The sequence below is a fragment of the Poromitra crassiceps genome (assembly GCF_964638095.1).
Source record: "Poromitra crassiceps genome assembly, chromosome: 6".
NCBI lineage: Eukaryota > Metazoa > Chordata > Actinopteri > Beryciformes > Melamphaidae > Poromitra > Poromitra crassiceps.
The window spans coordinates 43,254,399-43,272,126 of NC_139627.1; the positions used below are offsets into that span (position 1 = coordinate 43,254,399).

General features: G+C 41.8%; 1 protein-coding gene across 2 annotated transcripts; it reads left to right on the forward strand.

Annotated features, from left to right (window-relative positions):
- Positions 1 to 2,365: 2,365 nt before the first annotated feature.
- Positions 2,366 to 9,517, forward strand: znf148 (zinc finger protein 148; the record flags this gene model as incomplete). 2 transcript variants are annotated; one of them, XM_083638787.1, is made up of 6 exons in its annotated part: positions 2,366 to 2,701; positions 4,994 to 5,119; positions 5,310 to 5,433; positions 5,982 to 6,065; positions 6,165 to 6,283; positions 7,441 to 9,517. In XM_083638787.1, 6 exons carry the CDS (start codon positions 2,366 to 2,368, stop codon positions 9,079 to 9,081), a joined length of 2,430 nt encoding a protein of 809 aa, XP_083494913.1. In that variant the 3' UTR covers positions 9,082 to 9,517. The 2 variants fall into 2 exon arrangements, with proteins under 2 accessions (XP_083494913.1, XP_083494914.1); XM_083638788.1 differs by having other exon boundaries at positions 2,366 to 2,641.
- Positions 9,518 to 17,728: the final 8,211 nt, after the last annotated feature.

Genomic DNA, 17,728 nt, shown 5'->3' on the forward strand with positions numbered 1-17,728 from the left:
TGAGGGGGGGTTCAATTTAGAATGTTTTTGTTGTCAAGTTAAAACCATCTATAAAGCCAAAGTCACACCTACTTCCTGCTTCAGCATACAAACCAGTGTCTGAAAAAATATGAGTGGTAGTGAACACTGACAGACAATTTTCTTTCCCGTTTTAATTGTGCCATGAACTACACATGTGATTTTTCCTCAATTGAAAAGATAAGTGCATGTCAAGAAAACCGCAGTTCGTCAAACGGAAACATAAAATGTATTTCTTTTTTGTATTTTTTGGTATCAACTAACAGAACCGTCCGACGCCCTACCCGACCACTACCCAAACCAGCTTAGTTTGGGGACCGAGTGACGTACTTCCTCCTTCTTTGCGGGCTATTCAAGAGGTTGATTGTCAGCTGTCGCAAGTCGCTTTTATTTGCAGATATCTGACAGTCTATGTGTAAAGTTTCATATTAAAATGTGCATGATAAAAGGTCAGAATACCTTATGAAAGTGCCTTTGATAAGAGAAAGTAGCAATGAGCCGCTTGGGCGATGGTACCACAGAAGAAGAATACACCATGAAGAAGAAAGGCCCTGCAAAACTAGCCCAGGCTACTGCAAAACTCCGCTAGCAGCATAGACGTTTAGAGAGGACTGGTCGGATTTGGGGATTTCAGCTCACAGCTTTTTCACCAGCAATAACGTCATTTCCCAGACTCTGGTAAGGAAACAGCTATATTGAATGATTAAAACAAGATGTCTCCAGTGGTTGTGGTTTCAGCCATTAAACCGGGTGGAAACAGCACGTGATAATTTGTAGCAGCAGTTGAAACAGAATTTTGATAGAATATTGGCAAAAAAGTGGTTGGGTTTGGCGTCTGTGTCATGTCACCAACTCTTTTTTTACCCTACCAACACAGCCTGGCGGGAGAGACAGTTATCACGTCACTTACGTGACTGGTTGTGTGTAGTCTTTCTGACTTACCAGGCCCAGACGGAATCTGCGCGTGCAGAACTCAGCAGAAAACTCCACAGATTTCCCCCTCCTGTGTTAAAAGTTCATTTATCTCCTGTTATAATAACTTACCGTGCAACTGCAATTTTCTTGACTTGCAAAGTTATCTTTTAAATTGAGGAAAAATCACATGTGTACTTCATGGTACAATTCAAATGGGATCAAAAAATAATTGTCTAGCTGTTCACCACCACTCATATTTTATCCGACGCTGGTTCGCCAAGGGCCTTACCGGAAGGGGCGTGGCTTCAGCTCTTATTCTGTCAAAATATGATGCTGCCTTGCCTATCTGCAAACGTACAGTACATACCTCAGAACATGACTAGACCTGTTCGGTAGGGTCCTCTGATAATTTCGGCGTATAGATAATAAATCAGGCAGCGCATTGTAATAAGTATATCTCTCTAGGTTATATTATGGTGGGGAAAGGTTATGTGAATAACAGGCGGACCAGTTATAAAAGTAGAAAAATTAATAAGGTGTTGCATGATGGATTGGATACATTATTAGGAGTGGCTCCTGGAGCATATTAAATGATGTTCTACAATGTGTACATTTGCCAGTCAGCAAGCCAATACTAAACTGTCAAACTTTTTTAGGGTGAAGGGATGCAAATTTTAAGTAATTTCCGTAATCAACCGGAGTCAGGTTACCAATCAATTAATCGTTAATTAATATGTAAAAAACAGCTTTTGACATAGAAAATACAGAATGTGGGTTTTTACACCTGTCTTTAGGCCTACTCAACAAGTTAATCAACCAGGCAAACTCGTGCTGTATTTCAACAATATATCACAATGTTTACAATGAATACTGTTGTTTTTGGGCGTAAATCTCCCACACTGGACTTTGCTTGCCTTTCTCCTTCCTCTGTAAGCGGTGACATTTAAATTGCGCCCCTTGTGGTGGTAAATCATTTCAGCAAAAATGAGAAAATAGCACATAGCCTGCATTGTTGATTAATCTGTTTATATATGTTTGATCGATCAAATTCTTAACGGCAATTCATCAATTTCCGATTAATCATTAATGGGAGGATAGAACCTGACCTGTAGGACTATAGGACATAACTCGGTGTCAGCATTGAGAGTGATTTACTGTATTTGACCCTTGATTGTGGTTCAGTCATCTCTCTCTCTCTCTCTCTCTCACACACACACACACGTGCACACACACACACACACACACACACACACACACACACACACACACACACACACACACACACACACACACACACACACACAAACAAACACACTCTCTCTCTCTCTCACACACACACACACACACACACACACACACACACACACACACAAACAAACACACTGTCTCTCTCTCTGTCCTTTCACAGACTCAAGAACCAGTCTAAATAGAGATGAACATGGATAAGTTGGAGGGCATGCTGCTGAAATGCAGCAGTGGAGGAGTGGATGCAGGAGGGAGAGTGGGGCTGGGGAGCGGAGGGGGCCTGGTGGTGATGACCCTGGGAGAACGCTCACTGGCCAACCATCCTCTGCTGGCCGAGGACCACGACAATGACGACGACGACGAAGACCAGGACCTGACACTGGTGACACATGACCTGGTCCCTCCAGAGCAGCTGATGATGCAGGAGGAGATGACAAAGAATGATGGAGGAGGAGGAGGAGAGGTGGGAGTGCATTTCCCCCTTAAACTCTCCAATAAGTTCCCCTGCTCGCACCATATGCCAGTGAGTGTGATGCTGGTTTAGTAGTGCTCCTTGTTTGTAACTATTCAGCTGTATTTTTTTGATTAGATGATTGTATATAATACCCAGTCTCCATATAATCATACTCCCAATGAATTGTCAAGATGATATTGTTTGTTCACAACATCAGTTCAGCCATATCAGTCCTTTACCCATAAAGGATTGACCCATCCAGCACTGAATTCCACCTCTCACCCACATTGACAGCTTTTGCATTTCAGACAAACAGTCCTACTTGGCATAGTGTCATGTTGCAAAACAACAGTGTTTGCCAGTGGCTTTGCCAAAGATGCTATACAACGTTCAAAAACAGACTGAATATTCTCAAGAGGCATTGAAATGCCTACAGTTTGCCATTCATAGATGTGTCCAACATTTTGAGTTGAGTGGTATATGCAAGAATGTATGGATCTACAGTATAGATGGAGAAACCCCTTTCCATCCCAAGCGTGGTCATTGAAAACAACAGCATTCATAAACAACACTGTTGAAGAAGCACTGCAGATTAAGAGTGAATGTCAGCATCAGGTATTTCAGACAAGCAAGACGATCTTATCAGTTTAATACCATCATGTCACACCGCTCCTTGCAGTTAGTCGAACTGACTTAACCTTTGATAATTAATGTTAGTCAAATGATCAAAGTTAATAAATGTTAATCATATTCTGTCAGATGAGTATGGCAGCCAGACAGTCACTGAACAATACCTATTCTCTCGCTGGCACTGAAACCTTGGAACTACTGTCGGTTATTTTTCTTTTTGTTGAGACAATAATGTGGTTTGCCACATAGCTTGAATCACAGGAGTCATTTTGTAATGTTCTGGTTTGGTTTAGAAAATGAGATAAGACAAATAGTTCATCCTCCAGCCTCTCAGGGTGCCTTTTCCCCACCTAGAAAAATAGAGTGGGGAAAAAGCTCACATCTCAATCCAATGCTTGTGCACCTCAAATCTGGTATACACTGTGATTTTGGGCTGTCCCAGACCAAAGATGACCAATGGGAAAGAAAGGTGGAGATATCTTTGGTCGTGGCTACAAAACAGTGGTCCTGTGCCGCACAGTGAGAGAGGTTCAGACTCAGAGAAGGCCGTTGTCACAGTTTGCGACCGAAGATAGCCTGAGGCAAATTCGGAAATTTAGGGTGACAATCTCACAATGTGACTGCTGCTGCGACCTACGTCACTAACCAACCAATAGAAATGCAGCATGATCATATCAGTAGATGCTAAATGCTAGTACCGGTGCTAGTAGATGCTAATAAATACGTAATGTTACCTCAAGCTCTCCTTGAAAAATAGACATCCCAAGTTGACCTCGTTTCCCTAGCTACGACCAGGTCCACATTAGGGATGTTCATTTTGAAAATTTTCCAAAATCGATAATTGGTGAAAATTGACGATCAATTATCGATTATCGATCATATTAATACTTAGAAAATTTTCAATTTTCAATTTTCAATTTTTTTTTTTACAAAATGAATGTCTATGGCAGAAAATACGAAAAACAACGTGTTCTCCTCAATGAACTCTTTATTTCAATATGTCTCCTCTCCAACACTGCTGTCCCCGGCGCATGCCGGTGTGAATTTCCCATGTTTAAAACAGTTTTGTTGGCACAAAGGCCCATGCCCAGCCAGAAAACTAGAGACTATCTGAAGCTCCACCTCACGTTAGTCGGCTGTGCAATGGAGTGGGGCGAGGAGGAACGAATTCCACCCAAACCTAGTCCCAAATTTTTTTTTTTTTTTTTTTTTTTTTTTTTTTAATAATTAAAAAATCGATCCAAATGCCACAGGATCGATTCCAATCCTTAACGATCAATTATCGATTTTCAATAATTGATGAACATCCCAAGTCCACATTCTCCTCCTCCTCTTTGGATTTTTTTCCATACACATAAATACTGTGCCATTCTTGCTTAGCTTGATTGCTTATCTCTACCATATTGTGGTACACAGATGTGTAGTTCAGTGCACACTGATGCACATTCTCCAGTAGGTGTCATCATCGTGCAGTCTAGATCAAACTTGATGTTATCAAGTTTATTAGATCCATGTTGCACAGTGTGGCCTGCAATAAACGTGTACGATTGCTAAAATCTCACAGTCTGTAGGTAGCATAAGGTGTAGAATGTCGAAAGTTGTCCAAAGGTCAACGTTTCAAAGCTAGGACTAGTCAGTCTGTGTTAGAGGGGGGGAGTGGTTTGGAAATAGGCCAACTGCTTTGTGTGTAATGACAAAGGTGTCTCCCTGTCCATGGTCCTGCTCTCACAGTTGAACATCAAGCAGGAGCTGAAGCTGTCTGAGCCGCTGCTCCAGATGAAGAAGGACAAGAAGCAAGCTAAGGACCTGATGGTGTGTCCCAAGAAGAAGAAGAGGAAGCAACGCTCGCCAGCTAAGGTGCAAGTGAGACAAGTTCTTCATCATATTCAGCCATTTTAAAGAAGTAGGTTCATGGAGATGATCTGCCATGTGTGAGTGTGAAGGGCATTATTTGAGACAAAGTATGAATTTCCATAGTGAGATCTACAAGAGACAAACACAGGCTATTATCTTTGTTTTGTCTTCTTTTTGCCTCTCACCATTACAGATTCTCACTATCAATGAGGACGGATCATTGGGCCTCCAAAACCCCAAGTGTCACGTTTGTGTTCACTGTAACGCTGCATTCCGAACCAACTACCATCTGCAGAGACACGTCTTCATCCACACTGGTATGAATTACTCTGTCACCTTAGCATTACAGAATACATATGCTACTAACTGACCTCTTTGCTTGAAATTAGATATTATTATGATGTATAAATTCCTTCATAAGTGAAGGTATGTTTCAAAGATCGGGAGATGAATTGCCAAGCTAAAGGGGAACAATGCAAGGAAAATAATAGTGCAAAGTTACAGTTGATATCAGAAGTTTATATACACTTGGGTTGAAGTCATTAAAACTCATGTTTTAACCACTCCACAGATGGTTCATTGGGGGGGGGGGGAAACAAAACTATAGTCGGTTAGGATCTACTTTGTACATGACACAAGTCATGTTTCCAACATTTGTTTGCAGACACATGATTTCACTTATAATTCACTATATTATCACAATTCCAGTGGGTCAGAAGTTGACATGCGCTCAGTTCACTGTGCCTTTAAACAACTTTGAAAATTCCAGAAAATTATTTTATGGCTTTAGGCATAAGACATGGCCCGATGTCTGCATTGTTATTAATATGTTGAGGTTAATGTATTATTCAATCTGGTTCACCAGGTGAGAAGCCATTCCAGTGCAGCCAGTGTGACATGCGCTTCATTCAGAAATATTTGCTCCAGAGACACGAGAAGATCCATACTGGTGAGTGAAGAATGGAGGATATCAAAAGCCATGTCTGACTTTTTTCGTCTTCCGTGGATGATATTTATTTGCTCGTTCTCTTTTTTTGTCTCTGCCCAGGTGAGAAGCCCTTTCGCTGTGATGAGTGTGGGATGAGGTTCATCCAGAAGTATCACATGGAGAGACACAAGAGGACCCACAGTGGAGAGAAGCCCTACCAGTGTGACTACTGTCACCAGGTAAGCTGTGTTTCTTCTGTTTGCTAGTGAATTACTACTGTCGCCAGGTAAGCTGTGTTTCTTTCTTTTGAGATATTCAGTGTTTACATATTCATAGAACAAAATATTCTTGAAACAGGGCCTGAAATTCGCTGTGGGATTGTGGATATCACACATATTTTCCCACGTATTTTGAATGTATAATGTGGGACAAGTCCCACATGTGTTTGCGGGAGCCAATGTCTATGTTAAGCCGATGGTGCAGAATGTTGCTGAATGCAGATGACTGGCGACAGCGCAAACCTCCGCCAATTAATTCATTCCCCGCCAGAGGTTCAAAGGAAAAGTCACTAGCCACCGCCAGGGTTTCTGATCATTTTCACTCATTTTCCAAGACCCACAGAATATTTTCTTCTATGACTATGTAAACACTGAATATCCCAAAAGAAGGAAGAGAGCCTCTACTTTCATAGAAAAAAAAGAGTTAGATTCTACCTTCATCCGTTCTTTAGTTATTGACACTTGAATGTAGGTAGTGTTCACTGAAAATGTCTTGTCTCTTCACCAAAAGTTGAGAAAAAGGCATTTTTGTAAACAAAGTCATCTTGATGGGTCCTGACTCCTGAACCGAATAAATATTTTTGATGGCGGATACTGGCTGGTGTTACACTCAACTATTATCCCCATAATTATTTGGTTTCCCCTTTCGGTCAAACACCCCTGTGGGCACAGCTTTTACTGTAACACCGGTGCGAGAAAGAGATTCACCCCGCTATTGAGAGAGGGGAGCCCGGGTCGTGCGTTCGTCTTGCGCGCGGGGGGGGGAGAAGTAACACTCGCCACAAGAGCCATGTTTTCAGTGCAGCCAGCAGATCAAAGCACTTCCTCCCATCAGAAAACTGCCAATTGGTGAGTGGAAATTTCCATCACAGGACGTGTGAAAAAAAATAGGCCACATAATTATGATGATTTAAAAACTAATATTGCATTTATTTCAGATCACATAACTTTTACAAGCAAAAAAAGCGATAATCATCTTGACCCTGCGGTGGGCGTGACTTTTTGTATAACCGCGGTAATGCGATAGTCGTGCAGCCCTAGCTCATACATGAAGTTTTTCATTACAAGATGTCTGTGAGCTGCTACAATAGAAACAATGTTTATTTCTATTTCCACAGTACTTCTCCAGAACTGACCGGGTTTTAAAGCACAGGCGAATGTGTCATGAGAACAGAGAGAGGAAGGCCAGCAAGGCAGCTGAGAAGGTTGGACCTCTGTGTGAAGCCGAGTCACTGGACCTCTCCTTTCCTGCCAAAGAGTGTTCGCTGCCCAAGAAAAAGCGTCAGAAATGTCCAGACACGTTACAGAGCCCAGCCCCTTCCACAGCTGCCCACATGGAACCGCACACTGTTGCTGTCTTGGGAACAGAGGAAAAAGAGGAGCAGAGACAGGGCAAAATTGAATGTCTACCTCTCTATTCCGTCTCCTCCAAAGTCAAACATGAGTATGTGATAGCAGACTACTCCGTGGAACTTCCTGAAGAATCTGCTAGCCACCACCAAGAGGGAGAGGTGTCATCTGAAGCGATTCCTCCTAAACTGGTCCTGAAGAAGGTCCCCAAGAGGAGCCTTAAACAGTCCAGTGAACAACCAACTCCCAGCCTGTCCCCTTTGTCTTCCTTTGAGGAAAACAGTAAGGTCACTCGGTACACCTTTGAGATCGTGGACAAACAAGGCATTTTGGAAGCAGAGAGCAATGCTGAACTTGAGCCAGTTGAAACTCTTCAAGGAGGACCGACCAAGCCAGCAGGCAACAGCACAAACTATGATGACGCCATGCAGTTCCTCAAGAAGAAACGTTACCTACAGGCTGCAATGGCCAACAACAATCGGGATTATGCCGTCAACGCAAGCAACATCTCTTCGCAGCCAACTGTTACACAAACTGTGGTGTCAACCGTCATTGATGAAACTGTCCCTGCCACCATCCTAGAACCCCAGCCCATCAACACAGAGATTAAGGCAGCCCATGACAAGAACGTGTTGCCAGATGAGGTTCTCCAGACTCTGTTGGACCACTACTCCAACAAGACTAACGGGCAATCGGACATATCCTTCAGTGTGGCAGACACGGAGGTGACCTCGAGCATATCAATCAACTCCTCGGATGTCTCAGACAGCAGCCCTGTGGAGAGCGTGGGAGCCTCCAGTGCTCAGACTCAGCCGCCTACTGAGAAGGTCAGCCTCTTGCAAGAGTACTCCAAGTTCCTCCAGCAAGCCCTGGAGAGGACCAGCCAGAACGACAGCTACCTGAGCAGCCAGAGCCTCAGCCTCGTCTCCGAGAGCCCCACCCTAGCCGGGCAGCCTCTGTTCTCCACGGAGAAACAGTTCCCTTCCCCCAGCAGGTTCAAATCAGGGATGAGCTCTCCGCTGAGGTCCACTTTAGAGAAACCTCACTTTGGATTGCTGGTGGGGGACTCTCAGCACTCGTTTTCCTTTTCCGGTGATGAGACCACCCCTCCCTCCGCGGTGTCCGCAGCCGAGGAAGACTTTCTGGAACAGGTCTCGCCCTCCAAAAAGTCAGACTCTTCACAAGGGATGCTGCAGACTTTTCAAATCAGCACCTTTGATCAGAACTTCAGATCTCATTTCCAGACATCGAGGTCGGGAGCCTCGTCACAGTTCACTATTGCCAACGGACAAGTTAGCCTTCGAGGACACAGCACAGACTTCTCAGAGTTCCCCTTAGTTACAGTCACTGAGACCAGGTCTCAACTCAACTCCTCCCCCGACGTTTCATCCAGTGAAACCTTTGGCTGAAGAGAGTGGAAAGTATTCACACCTGTAATCATTTCAGTGGCACTTTATATCCCATGTCCTCTGTTCTGCCAAAACATGTCCCATGGCAAATGTGTGCTCTTGCTCAAAGCATTGTTACCTTTTTTTCTTCTTACGTTTTTCTGGTAAGTTTAACTTTACAGAATGGAATGAATGGAAATGGAAAAAGCCTAATTGGCATCCCCCTAAAAAAAGAAAAGAATTTGAATGGTGCATGGGTAGATATCATGCGCCATTCAAAGGAGAATGTACATCAAGACATTGGCGACCAAAGCGTAATGCAAGGGATATAGTGGAATACTCTCTCATATCATTGCCATAGATTATTTGTATTTAAAATTTGTATTTATTGTCAATCATTTTTACCTAACAATTCCTTGCACAAAAATTGGATCAAATCATTGTCGCTGCTTAATGCAATGTTTTCCACTTACTAAAATGTAGGCCTACATGCAGTATGTAGCCTATGCCTTTTTGCTATTTGCTACCTCCCCTTGCTGTTTATCTGGTAAGAAATTAATGAAATTAATTTCAAGTTCATTCCGAGACACCTTTTATTCCAGCTTTTAAACACGCATGTCAAATTGCCTCTTCAAAACAACATGATTATGACATCATGATTGACCCTTCGTCTTATGTTGAAGTCACTTTATTTGCCGTCACCTGAAGCAGGTGTTGCGACAGGATGTGCTTAACGAATGGCATAGGAGAGATTTTTCTGATTGTATTGATCTGGTATGGATTCCAGTATATTTTTGATTCACAAATTGGCTTTAATCTGGTTGCTGTGATGGCCAATAAGTCAAATAATATAGCCCTAATTATGTATGTCTTAGAATTAACATGATATGTGTTCATTTCCTGTCTGTGGCAGGATGTGTTGGCACAGATTAGACTTTTTTTCACCTAGTGATGAAAGGTTAAGCTATCTCATGAAAAGGCTTATGTGAAAAACATGCTACAACGTCAAAGCCGTCGCCGAATGCGCCGAGGGCCGCACCCACGGCTGGCGAGCCTGCGGGCGCAGCCGGCGTGCAGCTCCGCGAAAATGTGACTCGACGCAGCTGACGCGAACAGCACAAATATAAACAGGAGAGCGAAAGCTATTACCAAGTATATGCACTACATTCTCTCCTTGGGCTAACTTCTAGTCGTTGAAATCCTAGTGAAATCACACAATTGACTCATTTTGCTGGGGACTCCCCTGCGACCCCCTCGTCAAGCTGACGTTGGAGGATAGAGCTCTAGCTGCCGTCGGCAAGGCTCCAAGTCGAGGCTGACGTTGGAGCATGTTCACAGCTTTAATAGTCTCTAGGCTCTTAGGGATTCTTTCCCCTTCCCCAAAATTGCAATCCTCATATACTTAATGGTTGCAGAATAATGTTCGTTTCCTGTTACTACATTAAGTGAGTTGTAATAAAATTACTAACCAGGATTGAGCTTAATCTGTGCATATAATTTGCACATTGTCATTAAAGGGGAATGTATGTACTTTCACAGTAGAATCGATTGGCAGTAATTACTCAATAAGCTTTTTTCTTATTCTTTCTCTTCAATGACATGTCTCAGATGATGACTGATCCATTAGGAGAAATACTAGAAATATTAGAATTTGATTGAAAAGAAATTTGGCACAAAGTGGATTTCTGACGAGTATTTTTCTAGTCAGGATAGGGACACCAAGGGCCCTGACAAATCGTCACATCTGGACACTCAACCCCCCCCCAATGCTTTAGTCACTTAATGTCATGGCTCTTGTCACCACCAATTGCACTGGTCTGTTTGCTCACCCTCCTTGGAAGCATGGGTTTGAAACAGGTGAAGACAACCCATTGTATTGTGAGTGAAAACCAACGTTTGACCATGCTGTATGGTCAAATATCATGTGGAAATAGGTATTTGCTTTTCCAGTTTCATTAGCTTTGCATCTGTGCCTATACTGTACATACACCCACACATAATGTACAGTATGTATGTACAGTATGTAATGTGTATATATATATATATACATACATACATACATATTCCCGCCTTTCCTTAGTCGAAGCCCGAAGGCTATTAATTTAACTTGCACAACACATAAGCTATCAGTCTTAAGTTAAAATCTATCTAGAAACTTCTTTTCATCTTGGCTGTTCATATTTTATTTTACGTATTCAGGACTGACATCTTGTGAGAGGCAAGAAATGGCACCAAGACACATTCTCAGTGTAATATCTGTGGTTATAAAATATGGTATTTTAAAGGACTGTCCTGAAGTAGGCTATGTGTATATGAGTGCAGAATCACGTTTGAGATGTCTGTAATTGTGATAACTGATCATTTCTTATTTACAAACTAGAATTCTGTGGTAAGCAACATTTGTTAGACCTTGAGGAAACTGCGGTTTTAAAATGGTCAAGTGAGCTTTTTTTTTATGTGCGTGTGATGTCTTGATTTTGGTGCTATTGTTCAGAATCCCAGATTTTATGTGCACCATCAAATTAGGTTTGGGCATTGAAGCTCGTTAGCATTCTACTGACAATCAGGGACAGACAGCACCCACATTCTAAATCAAATCGCTCATTTTTCCTCTTTGAACATTCCTTCTCAACCCAATCGCCAGAATAAAATCTCAGCATTGTACATTTCTAGAATCCACGGAAATGTAAAATATGAACATTTCTGAACCAAAATATGTTGCATATCACATCTGGTCCTCCAGCACAGACACCGGCTCTTTTTGGTTACTTGCCACCACTACCTCCTGGGTACCAACCCTGGTAGCGAGTTTCGGGAGCCCTGGCTACCGCGACTCACGGCTACTGGCCCGGTTAAGTTTAGGCAAGTAAAAACAACTTGGTTTGGTTTAAGCAACAAAAGCAACTTTTAATTGGGGTTAGGCAAGTAAAACAACATGGTTGGGCTTAGGCAACAAAAAGAAACTTGGTTGGGGTTATGGTTTGGGTCGGGATTCGAATCAGCTCTCTCATGACGAGAAAGTTGCCAGTGGGGAAAGCACGGGTCCGCCAGTCGCACCCCTACTCCCTACCGCGACTTTGACATACTTAAACTTCAGACTGTCATTACGTTCAAGACTAACATACATTTGTCACGTATCTAGAAACATGAAATGCAACATATTTTCCTTCAGAAATGTTCATATCTTACATTTCTGTGAATTATAGAAAGGTGCAATGCCGTCATTTTAATCTGGCAACTGGGCTGTTCCTCATAGAATGTATAGAAAGGTTCCTGCTGTAAATATCTTGTATATTTTTCACATTGTGCATTTTTTCTGTTCTGAGAAATACTAGTATTTGTATTTGTCAGTAGAGTGACAAGGCTTGTGCAAGAGACACTTTTTGTCAGTGGATGCACATTAACACTTTTCTTTCCCACATTTCTCAGATCGACAATGCAGTCAAAGTGTGGCTTTCAGAGAGTTGTATATATCTCACCGTGGTTATCAATATTCAATTGTAAATTTTTCACAGTTTTGTTAGTTTAGGGGGCGATAATGAATCCCTCGCAAAATTATGTGCAGTCGATCGTGTATATTGATAGGCTGTTTTCTACAATTGTTATGTTGACGAAAAGCATTTAAAGTCCCTCCTATGAAATCATGTGTGTGGCTGGAATACTCCACTAGCTACCTATTCAGATGTAAGCACTTTTTAAAAGCACAATGCAGATTCATATCTCTGCTTTGTTAATTGTAACCTTTTTTTTTATAACGTTCCTTACGATTTTGATCTTATTTTCTCCAAATTGTACTTGGCCAATTCCCCAATGTTGCTCCACCCCCTCTGCTGATCTGGGGAAAGTTGTCGACTAGCATATGCTTCCTCCGAGACATGTGCAGTCGCCAGCCACTTCTTTCCATTTGACAGCGAGGAGTTTCACGGGCAACGCGAAGCATGTGGGAGGATCAAGCTTTCCCCCCAGTCCCCCTCCCAACAGTCACCCTGGCCGACCAGAGGAGGCGCTAGTGCATTGACCAGGGCTCATAACCCACCGGCTTCAGACACGGCCAATTGTAACTGTTGGAACGTCTGACCAAGCCGGAAGTACCACTGCCGGGAGTTGAACCCGCCGTGGTAGACGAGTGCTTTTACCTCTACACTACCCAAACATGGTAAATGTAACCTTTAACTTCTCTGTTGCGACTTTAAATTTGAATCTGTAATTGAAAACGTGAAATATCATTGGTGGAAAATAATCAAATTATATGAGCAATACTGCAATCCTTGTTTTTTGTTTCTTTTTTTAAGTAACTATTAACCATAACCTGGCCATAAGTGTCCTTGTATAAGCTGGAGAAAGAAAAGAAATCTTTGTTTTGTGTAAAAAAGAAGAGCAAAGAAGTGTGAATGATAAACCTTTTGATAAGAACTATTTTTGAAACATGTTGCATAAGGCACTGATGTGTATATCATATGCAGTCGCTATAGGTCATCCTCAGATGAGCCCAACTGGATTTTTCTCTCCATTGTTAGGCTTTACAATGCTATGTAAGGACTCCGCTCAGCCCCTATGACTACCCTCATGTATCTCCGTATGATTCATAGATGTGTCAAGATCTTTCAAATATGGACAGACAGGAATCCTCTTGAGTCAGACTGGACTCTGGTATTTTTCATATACTTTTAAAGAACTTGAGAAGGAGGCCCTCCTCTGGGTGGACTGTTCATAAGTTAGACAGTAAGGTTTGTTTGCATGGTCTCTAACTTGTTGGGTCGAGTGAACTTGTTTTATGAATAGTAATGTGCAGCTTTAATTGTAGCTCATTAATTTCAGTAAAAGTAGCCCATATGATTAGATTTTTGCAATATATTATGATTTGTAAACAACCGGATTAAATCGTTGTTTTGATTGTTGTGTGTCATGTCCTTATAAATAAAATATTTCACAGTATCTTTGACTTTTAAGTTGTTTCCAATATCCAAAGCCTATTTATTTCAGGTGTTTGACATTCCATCCAAATTATAGAAAGTAGAAAAGTAATCCAAATTATAGACCCATCTCTATATAGCTTCACCTCTAAAATCCTGGAGAAAGTAATCCATGAACAGTAATAGCTAGGGATGTCACAATATATATACAATATATATCGTCCCACGATATCAAAACGTGACAATATGTATCATTGAGATGAAATCTCATATCGCGAGAAAAAGAAGCTGAACATGGTGGCACTGATCTGCATCTGATTGCATGCTCGCTCTCCTTTTCATTGCTTTGTTTGAACAGACGAGGGACGTTACAGACACGGAGGGATGAAAATGGTGAAATTACTCAAATTAGCGTGGAGAATGCCCCCTCAACTTACAAATCGATCGCAAAAAAATATCGTTAAAATATCCAATCGTATCATTATCGTGAACCCAATATCGTGTATCGTATCGTGAACTGGGTGTATCGTGACACCCCTAGTAATAGCAGTACATCAATAATGAAAAATTTAAAGTAAATTGAAGAAGAACATATCACTTAAACACCCTGCAAATATATATAACTAATATATAACTAGACATCTCGCGCTCGATGCCGTAGCTCGTCGTTGCCTGTCCCAGCAGCTGTTCTGCCCTTGGGGTCAGACGGTCAGTAGCTCCCCTGGCCCATGAAGTTTGCTTTTTCTCAGTAGGAGTCGTATTTCTCAGGAGTTCAAGTGATTCTTCTATAAATAATGTAGGTCACGATGACATCAATTTCATTGTGACATCATCAGTGACATCATTAGTGATGTCATAGCCTTGAAACACAGGCTGTTGACATCACATCATTAGCTAATTAGCTTAATTAAAGAATCCGGCTCTGTCAGGTCACCCACACTGGTGCCCTTAAGGCTTTACACCCGCTGAAAGTTCCAGCCCGGTTGCACTTGAAAGGGCGTAGCTGGCCGGACACAGAATTGACACAGACACAGAACATACAAACAAACATAAATATCGCCCACATGCTCAATTTGATAGATAGATAGAGACAGACAGACAGACACACAGACAGATACACAGACAGACAGACAGACAGACAGACAGACAGATAGACAGATAGATAGATAGATAGATAGATAGATAGATAGATAGATAGATAGATAGATAGATAGATAGATAGATAGATAGATACCCTTGGGAGTTGGAATCCAGTCTGTAGCTCTGTTAGCTTCATAGTTGTGGGGATTTTTTTTTTGTCTCATATGGCAGACATCCCAGAGCCACATCAACCCCAAAATCGAATCAAGTGTTCCTTGGACCAAGTCCATCTGTCAAGCAAATTAAATGGAAGAGTTTGAGATGCTGACAAACAAAACAACGCACACACGCACGCATGCGCGCACACACTCGCGCACACACACACACACACACACACACACACACACACACTCGCACACACACACACACACACACACACACACACACACACTACATGTATGATATTCCACATTAAATTGTATCTAACAACAACTGGGAGATTTCATTGAATAGCTGCTTCGATCGAGGAGTCCTTGTTGGGAATCCCTGCACTATAGAAAGTGTTCATCTTATGTCTCTTAGATTCTAAGTGACATAAGATGAACACTTTCTACAAGCAAATTGGAGTTCTAAGTCTTAGAACACCAATTTGCTTTCAGTGGAATATCATTTAAATATCTGAGTCCACAGAAGGTTAGGGAAGAATAGTTATAATAGGCTTACCAATAATAAAGAAATGCTGTCTGGGAATAATATTAACATATAGCCTATAATGGTTCTGCTATCCCACAAATAAGGTTAATCATTAGCTCTATAATCATCTTGCCCACTAGCTGGCAGGCTTGCCAAAACTAACACAGCAGGCAGGGCAGCCATCCAGCAACACGCCCTGAAGGTTACACAGCCACCTGCAGGCAGGCTGCTGCTGCCTTCACAGCGCTGACGAAAAGCAGGGGCTGGGAACCTTGTCCACATTGAGTTGATCATGTTACATTTCACAGTTTTAGAATTTTTTTGAATTTGTCATTTTGGGACAGTGTTTTTTTTTTCTTTCTCCTCGACCTGGAATGATAGGTGGTAGGCCACATTGTGAAAGGTAAGTGAGTGTTTTGTTGGGAATGTGTGGGAATGCACACCAGTTTTGTTTATTGGCCCCTGTCCGTGCCCCACGCATGCCAAATTCCATCGAGAAAACGTAGAAATGTAATGTCTTCTTGATCGGCAAAACTAGCTACATATATATGACTGAGAGCATTTTTGAATCGCCAGGAAGCCGCGCTGTGTGTGGTGGGAGCGGTGGGAGATGGGAGGCGTTCTGACAAGTTATTGAATAATAATATTTGTAGCCTACCGTACGCTAGTATGTAGCCTACTGTAGCCTAGATGTTGCTGAGCACACTCAAAATCCGCGAACAAATGTTTACAAAAAAGTTTAGCTACTACAACTAACGTTAGAGAAGAGTTCAGCTATTCAACAACTAGAGAAATAAAAATTGGCATATTTAATTATATATTTATTTAATTAATTTACTTAGGCTAGCCTATCATTTTCGTTCTTTATTTTACTCTGTAGTCTGTATCTAAACGGATTATTGATATTTGTTGCCTAATGCCAGTCAAAAGTCAGCCTTCCCTCAGGCTGCAGGTTTCTCTAAGCTGTTTAGTGTTAAGTAACCAGCACACCCTCTGCTGGATCCGGGTGGCACACCTCTGTTTGACCGGGATGTGATGTGATGTGACACCGCTTGTCTGTCCCCGCCCCGACCCTTCAGAAGGGAAATAATCTGCAGCCATCTCTCAGCAGAGTAACACTTTGTTGTGGATGGATAAATTCAGACCTGAACGTGAATTATTTCATTAAATTTCATACTAATGAAAGGTTAATGGTTAAGCTGGGAGAATATAATCCAGTATTCAGCAGTTAAACTTTAGAAACTTTAGAAATCAATATTTGCTTACAGATTCTGGCATTTTTAGTGATTGAGCAGGAGGGGAAGTCATTTTAAGGATAAGATAATTTAACTCTTTTTGTGGGAAAATCACATCACACAAATTATTAGTAAAAGTAGAGGAATTTAAATACATCTTAAAAAACGAGGGTGTCTTTAGATCTGAGGTCTTTCTTGAGTATTATGGACCCATTTCACAGCAGCCGTTGAGGTGGTATAGCAGGAAGTAAAGCAGGTGCAACCAATACCATTAATTATGGTTCCATTCCGTTTAGGTATTCCAGTGAAAGGGCCCTCATTAATGTTATTGGTAACACCTGCTTTACTTCCTGCTTTATCGCCTCAAAAGTTTGCTGTGAAAAGAGCCTTTTATTAAAGCCAAAGTCACCGCCTCTTCTGGGTTCGGCATGGGACCTAAGGGATTTCATTCCTCATTATTTTTTCCATAGATGTTTCATTTACAAACCAAGCGATTCAGCTAGGCTATATTCAGAATCAGGAGAGACGAGAGACCATAGAACATTTCACTCAGACAAAAACAATTCCATGGTCTCCTGATTCTGCTTGGTTTGACCAATTAAAACTTTTTATAAGGATTTTTTTAAAACATCTATATGGGGAGATGAATGGGGGATGAAATCCCTTAGGTCCCATGCCGAACCCGGAAGAGGGCGTGACTTTGGGACTCTATGAGAGACAGGAAGTGAGGTAATGCATCCCATCCCA